The 7,565-nt window shown below is 43.3% G+C and overlaps 1 protein-coding gene across 1 annotated transcript; it reads left to right on the forward strand.

Annotated features, from left to right (window-relative positions):
- Positions 1 to 665: 665 nt before the first annotated feature.
- Positions 666 to 7,113, forward strand: LOC119275127 (FACT complex subunit SSRP1-A-like). The gene is made up of 16 exons (XM_037555923.1): positions 666 to 775; positions 1,624 to 1,809; positions 2,787 to 2,892; positions 2,969 to 3,105; positions 3,223 to 3,306; positions 3,391 to 3,488; positions 3,594 to 3,702; positions 3,805 to 3,891; positions 3,979 to 4,071; positions 4,721 to 4,918; positions 5,046 to 5,197; positions 5,291 to 5,441; positions 5,538 to 5,636; positions 5,730 to 5,936; positions 6,489 to 6,567; positions 6,710 to 7,113. Exons 1-16 carry the CDS (start codon positions 722 to 724, stop codon positions 6,835 to 6,837), a joined length of 1,968 nt encoding a protein of 655 aa, XP_037411820.1. The 5' UTR covers positions 666 to 721; the 3' UTR covers positions 6,838 to 7,113.
- Positions 7,114 to 7,565: the final 452 nt, after the last annotated feature.

Consider the following 7,565-nt stretch of genomic DNA (forward strand, 5'->3'; position numbering starts at 1 on the left):
ATATTTTCTGAATCACAAAATATTTCCAAATTAGAAAAAAATCTTAAATTTTAAAAACAGCATATTTTAAATGCATGGTTTTTTAAAAACATGAATTTAAAAAACAGTTACCAAATATTATAAGGGATTATAGACGCAGAAGCCAAAATTTAAAAAGAAGCTTCTCTGCAACAACCACAACAAATGTGGGGAGAGGATGCGAGGGAGGCGTGTAGTGCGTAGAGAAGCACATTTCGACGGTTTGGATGCAGTGCATCATAAGGTCGGCGAGCCGACCAAATCTTCCCCCAACTCGCTCGATTACTAAAAAAGATGTTTTCATTTAAAAAAGTAATGGAAACCGTTAAAAGATGTGCTTTTTTCTCCCTCGGTGATAATAATCAACTCATCAATCTAGCGATTGCCTAATACGGAGTAATTTTTTCAGTCTAATGATTAAGCTCAATTTTAGTCTTTATTATGCTCATTTTCGGCAGACGGGTGCACGGCACAACTGCACTGACATCCAGGGCCCGCAGGCCGATTGTAAGCGATGATCTCCCAATAGCGAGTGCCACTGCGCCGCGGCCGCGCGCTTAAGATCAATCACCTCTCCATCCGTAGAGCCGATCGAAGCAAGCGAGGCACCCGTGTTCGCTTCGCCGAGGAGAAGCGGAGCGGGAGAGGCGGGCGGGGCGGGCGAGCCGGAGGGGCGGCGTAGCGCGCGGCGGCGGGGGCGGAGATGACGGACGGCCACCTCTTCAACAACATTCTCCTCGGGGGCCGCACCGGCACGGTGAGCGCCTCCCTCCGCCCCCCTCTTCCTCCCGCGCGCCCCTGCTTCCATGCCCTAGGGTTTCGCGAGATTCCGTCACCGCTGGCAGAGTTCCGAGGAGCCGGAGGTTGCGGCCGAGCGGATGGCCCTGTAGCTTGTTCGTTCTGCTGCGGGATCGATCGCGGCCGCGCATTGTGCGGATTCTAGGGTTTTCGCGTCGTACGAGGATGCATTTGCGCTCTGTTTTGTTCCGCTGCTAAGCTGGGTTCAGGCGAGTGCTTGGTAGGAGACGCCTTCCCCTCCGAATTGATTGGTTTCCTGACCCTGCCCGATCTCTGTCGAGGGTTTTAGGGAAATCTCAGGTTTCTGTCGGCGCTGCTGCTGCTGCTGCTGCTGTAGCGAATTGCGACTTTTAGTACTATCGGAAGTTGGCAGGATTGCTCTCAGACCTGAGACTCTGTTGTGGAATTTCTCGAATTAGGCATGAGCTTCTAATCTGCAAATGTTTTAGCATGTCGTGTACCTGCTGCAAATTAGAAAGCGTGCTTCACCTTTTTCATGCTTCAGAGTCGGATGTTTCTTCTGATGTACAGCGTACTTATCTGAATTATGTACTTAAGCTTTCTCTGCCCCTTGACTTTCAATGCTTGCACCAGTCATCACTCTTCAATGCGTCTTTGATAATCTTCATGTAGAGTTATGTCGTTCCACCTTTAGTGTACTTAATTAATGACTTTGAGGCTGCGAGTTACGATTTCCTTCCTTTACTCTTTGAAGACGTTCACGCTGTTTATGGATATTATTTGATCAACTATTGTTTCAGTACGTTGAGAATCTTGTCACGTTTCATTACTCTTGCTCCTCTACAGAATCTTGGTCAGTTTAAAGTGCACTCTGGAGGGCTCGCATGGAAGAGACAAGGTGGAGGAAAGACAATTGAGATCGATAAAGCTGATTTAACTTCTGTGACATGGATGAAAGTCCCCAGGGCATATCAGCTTGGAGTCAGAATCAAAGATGGCCTGTCCTACACATTTATTGGCTTCCGCGAACAGGTTATTAATTGCCGTATCACTCTTTCCCCCTTTTTTAATAATTGAGTAATGACATGCTAGATCTGATGTGAAGAGGCTGCTTGAAACGTGATAAATGTTTGCGGTATGATCTATGACTATCTGAGCACAATATTAGGAATTGTTTTAGCAGAAATTTTTGATCCTGATGCTCACTACTTTGGTAAACCTACAAGATTAAAAGTAGAACTAACATTTGTAGCACCATCAACACTCATGAAGACATGGATTTTCCCTTCTTGATTTGCTGTATTGCAGTCATGTTATTGTAACATACATTGTATATGTTTGTATGGCTGAAAATTATGTTCATGATGAACATTTTGGTTTTCCCAAACCAGGTATATGTAACATTAGTAATTTATATTCTGCTATTTGATATGTTTATTGTATGAACTCGCCATATGTTTCTTACCAGACCTGCGGTTGAGACATCCTAGTTTGTATGTGTGATCTGTATTTGAATCAGGATGAAGTTGCAAACTGGTTGCTATGTTCCTTTGTATCATATATGGTGTAACTGAATTTGTCTCGCAGAATTGATTACCTTCTGCGTGAAGGATACATTATGTGTATGTGAACCTTCAGGAAATATTGAAGGAACAGTTTACGCAATAGCACTTGTGTAATCTATGCAAGATGCTGTCTTAATCATGCTATCACCATGAAAAGTGTCTGGATACTCTATTGTGATGTATCTCACTCAATGGGAGCCTTCCAGTTTTTCACTACTATTCTATAGTGGATTCGCACGTTGTTATTGTTCTCTGGTGGAATTACCATTAGATGCGTCTCAACATTAGACTGACCATCCATTGCCTTAGACAAGCGGGATTCCCCCCCCCCCCGCGCGCGAATATTGGCAGTCAACTCTATGAGTATGAACTTGCTAGCAACAATGAGTGCTGAGGTCAGTGTATTCTGCTGATGCAATGTTCATCATGAACTTCCTTTCATAGGATGTAAGCAGCCTGATCAATTTCATGCAAAAGAATTTGGGCATCTCACCAGATGAAAAGCAGTTATCTGTTGGTGGTCACAACTGGGGAGGGATTGGCATAGTTGGTAAGCTCCTTGACCTTTAATTTCTGTAAATAATATTCAGTTTTAATTATATTTTGAGCCACACTTTCTATTATAGGAAGCATGCTTACCTTTATGGTTGAATCGAAGCAAGCATTTGAAGTTTCTCTAGCAGACGTCTCACAGACCCAGATGCAAGGCAAAACAGATGTTCTCTTGGAGTTCCATGTTGATGATACTACTGGTGCTAATGAGGTTTGTAGCGTATCCACTCACTCTTTCTATCGTTTGTTGTTTATGGTATTAGTTAGCACTTATTCCTCATGCGCAAGTTGGAATTTGATTTTGAATTATAATCTCCTGTGGTTGTAGAAAGATTCGCTCATGGATATGAGTTTTCATGTACCCACGTCAAATACTCAATTTCCTGGAAACGAGAATCGTACTTCGGCTCAGGTGACGCGATATGCAACATGAAGCACATTGAAATGTGAAATGCTGACTATTGGAATCTTCTTATTTTGATTTTCCTTTTTGTAGATACTGTGGGAGGCAATACTTGCTAGGGCTGATAATGGTTCCGGCTCTTCTGGAGAGGCAGTTGTCACCTTTGAAGGAATAGCTATTCTTACACCAAGGTGGGATATATGGATAATTGATCATATTGGAAACTCAAGCTGACCTCTTTATGATTATCTTCTCCATGCTTACCTCCCAAAACTAACAGATCTTTGGCAATGCAGAGGACGATACGCCGTTGAGCTTCATCTTCCATTTCTGCGCCTTCAAGGACAAGCTAATGATTTTAAAATCCAATATAGCAGCATTCTTCGCCTCTTTGTTTTGCCAAAGGTTATGTTTGTTCTCTATTTTATGGCGTGCACAGCTTTGATGTTGTTCATATTGTTGATGCTAGACATGAAAATACTTGTCTCGTGCGATTGTGATTTGCAGTCAAATAACCCTCATACAGTTGTGGTTGTCACTCTTGATCCGCCAATCCGTAAAGGACAAACACTATATCCTCACATTGTCATTCAGGTGATGTGCTGCAAATTTTATTTGTGATGTTTGGATGTTATGTTTTGGTTACTTGATTGTTTGACTGTTTCTCTTATTCTCTGACAGTTTGAGACGGACACAGTAGTTCAAAAAAATATGAAATTAAGCAGAGAGTTGCTTGATGAAAAATACAAGGATAGGCTAGTGGAATCTTATCAGGTGAAAGTTTTGTTACTTTGATAAAATATACTCTTTTGCTTTTTTTGTTCAGTTAAAATGGAATCGCTAATCTGTCTTCTAAGATGAAATCATAAACTATGCATGAGAACTGCTCATGGCAAGTATGTTGTTTTAGTACTAAAAACTCCACCTAGATGTATGCTGAGATAGAAAGAGCTGCTTCAATAATCCGACCTTGAATTGGATTTAAAGCTGAGGCTTAAATTAGTCCAAGCAGGCAACTCTTTTGTTTCGAAAAGAATGTCATTTGAATAACAAATTATATATAAAATTAACACTACATGGTTTTCGGACAGATCATATGGTCATATCTTCCTAATGGTGCTCCCACCAACTACCAAGTTAGATGTAGAGACAAATTTGGTGGGCATGGATGTCACACAATATTAGGTCTCAGTGGGAGGGTTATTTGCACATAATTGCATTACTTTCAATTCAACCTGTACATTTTATAGAAGGTTCTGTTATAGAGTGATGTTTGATTTTCAAAACTAATTTGCAGCTCTTACTTAACATATTCTCCTTTATTAGCAGTTATGACATATTCTCCTTTATTAGTAGTTATGTTGTTCTGTTAATTACCTGTCATGACAAATTAACTTACACGGAGTGTTCAATCTATCCATAGGGTCTAGTACATGAGGTATTCGTCAAAGTCCTCCGCGGCCTTTCTGGTGCTAAAGTCACAAGGCCGGGTTCTTTCAGAAATTACAAAAATGGATATGCAGTTAAATCATCACTCAAAGCTGAAGATGGACTGTTGTATCCACTTGAAAAGGGTTTCTTCTTTCTGCCAAAGCCCCCTACACTCATTTTAGATGAAGAGGTGTTACTTTTTCCATAAACTATAAACTAATTTTCATCCATTCATGCATTACTGAAACAGTGTATCATAGTCCAACCATTGGAATTGTAATCACAATGCCCATTTACTACTATACTATTTAATGTAGATTGAGTTTGTTGAATTTGAACGGCATGGTGCTGGTGGCGCCAGTATGTCATCTCAGTATTTTGACCTCCTGGTCAAGCTAAAAAATGACCAAGAGCATCTCTTCAGAAATATTCAGAGGAGTGAATACCGTAACCTCTTCAACTTTATCAAGTACGTGCCTTTCTGTTGGCTTCATCACCCCTCTTGCTAAATTTATACATAAGACTTATGGGTGTTTTTCACTTTCTTCTGGTAAATTTCAAGTGGAAAGGGCTTGAAACTAATGAACCTTGGAGATGGTCAAGGTACAAGTGGTGTCACAGATGTTCTACAGGACACTGATGATGTTGCTCCTGATCCACATCTAGAGAGAATAAAAAATCAGGCCGAGAGTAGTGAGGACAGTGATGAAGAGGTACATTGCCTTTTGTTGGCGTTTTTCCTTGATGCTGACTTGTGAATCTTATTACTAAGCCATTGTATATACTTGTTCTTTACCATTTCATGCCAGGATGAAGATTTTGTTCTGCATAAGGATGATGGTGGATCTCCTACTGATGATTCTGGTGGCGAGGAATCAGATGCTAGTAAAAGTGGTGGTGAAAAACAGGTTGTTAGATTTCTTATTTTCTGTAGCAAGTCTGAAGTGTGAAGTCAACTCTGCTAATGATCTCTTGGTTTATTTATTTTTCCTAATCTCCAGAAGTCATCCAAAAAGGAAGCCCGTAGTTCAAAGCCACCTGTGAAAAGGAAGCCTAAGGGCAAGGATGGCGAAGGTTCAGGGAAAAGGAAGCCTAAGGGCATGGATGGCGAAGGTTCAGAGAAGAGGAAACCAAAGAAGAAGAAAGATCCCAACGCCCCCAAAAGACCAATGATGCCATTCATGTATTTCTCAATGGCTGAGCGGGCAGTAAGTTACTATGACCAGTTATCCGATACATAGCTGCTAACTAGCTACTATAGTACACCCTCCGTCTCAAAATAAGTGACTCAACTTTGTACTGAGTTGAGTCACTTATTTTGGGACGGAGGGAGTAATTCTTAAATGAATGAGTATACCTGAATGATGCTAGAGTTATTTCGCGTAAAGAATCCTGAATTCCATTCTCGGGATCGGAGATTCTTTTTGTAGTAATTCGGTAGCACAGAAGACTGCATATCATTGATCATGAATTTTCGAAGTATTGAAGAAAAGAGGTTGTCCTTCAGTGACATAGAAGAAGTAAAGCTTATTGTCAGAATAAATTATGGCACTAGGGGAGGGGATGACAAATGAGCCATGTACATGAAGAGTTTAATGTCTAACTGCATTTTCTCAGTTATATGAGGCAGTATATATAGCTTCCTCCTCCTTTTTGGTTAAGCATTATTCCTTGGTGGGTAACTGAATTCTTTCTGGAGCATATACACCTGCTAGTATGAGATCTTGAACAAAGGCTTATCTGCTGTTTCCTTGGCGCAGGGTGTGAAGGATAGCAATCCAGATTTGGCTCCAACCGATATTGCAAAGAAGCTTGGAGAGATTTGGCAAAAGATGTCAAGTAATATTCTAAACTACTCCTACTATTCTCCGTTATGTGCCCTAATGCATTTTCCTCCCGCACGTGTAACATATCAGTTGCGTTCACAAACACAAGAAAATCCTCGTGCTCATGATTTCCTTGCTCTCCCTGTCATGAGCAGCCGAAGACAAGCAACCTTACATTCTGCAGTCTCAAGCCGACAAGAAGCGGTACGAGAAGGAATCTGCTGCCTACCGCGCTGCTGCCCCAGTGGACGTGGACGCCGGGTCCGGCAATGCCTCTGACTAGAAGACTCTCACACTTGTGCACTCAGCAGTCGACACAATCGAGGAATCTGTAAATCACTGTAGGGCAGTTTGAACAAGAAGAACGAGCATCTGTAGATCGCCATAGTGCAGTTTGAACAAGAACAGACATGCTAACATGAACCTGCATACCGTGAAGGGGCTACTTCTTTCTTTTGAGAGGAAGAGGGAGGCTCTACTTATGGGTCTTCGTGAACGCGTTTTTTTTTTTTAGACAAAGTGAACGCGTTCGGTGATAACCTACCTTTGGTCATGGGCTCGGGGATCTTGTCCACTCGTTGGGTAAACCTTGGGCCATGTATTATACTCCGTAGAATGAAATGAAATAAAACAAATATGGCATTGGTCAAGCGTCAGGTTGCAAGTGGGACGGGTTGCGGTCGTCCCGCATCCTGCATTCTAAATCGTGAGGCTCTCGCGTCGCTCCCGCGGGCGGCTCGGGAGCAAACCCTAGCCGCCGCCAGCAGCAACCCACCCACCATCCTCTCCTCCCCTCGCCGCCGCCGGCAGCGGTCGCCGGGCAAAGCCCGCGCGGCTCGGCGGCGGCGGGGCCCCTTTCCCCTTCCGTCCAGAGGTGGCTGGCGCGGGCCGGTGGCCTCGGCGGGAGCCTGAGCTGCTGCGCGCGCTCGGGCGGCGCGGCTGGCCGTCGGGGCGGCGCACGGAGGTGCGGGCGCGGACCCGGTGGCGGGGCGCGTAGGTGGAGGCGCGGGC

Source organism: Triticum dicoccoides, chromosome 3B (assembly GCF_002162155.2).
Source record: "Triticum dicoccoides isolate Atlit2015 ecotype Zavitan chromosome 3B, WEW_v2.0, whole genome shotgun sequence".
In the NCBI taxonomy this organism is placed as follows: domain Eukaryota; kingdom Viridiplantae; phylum Streptophyta; class Magnoliopsida; order Poales; family Poaceae; genus Triticum; species Triticum dicoccoides.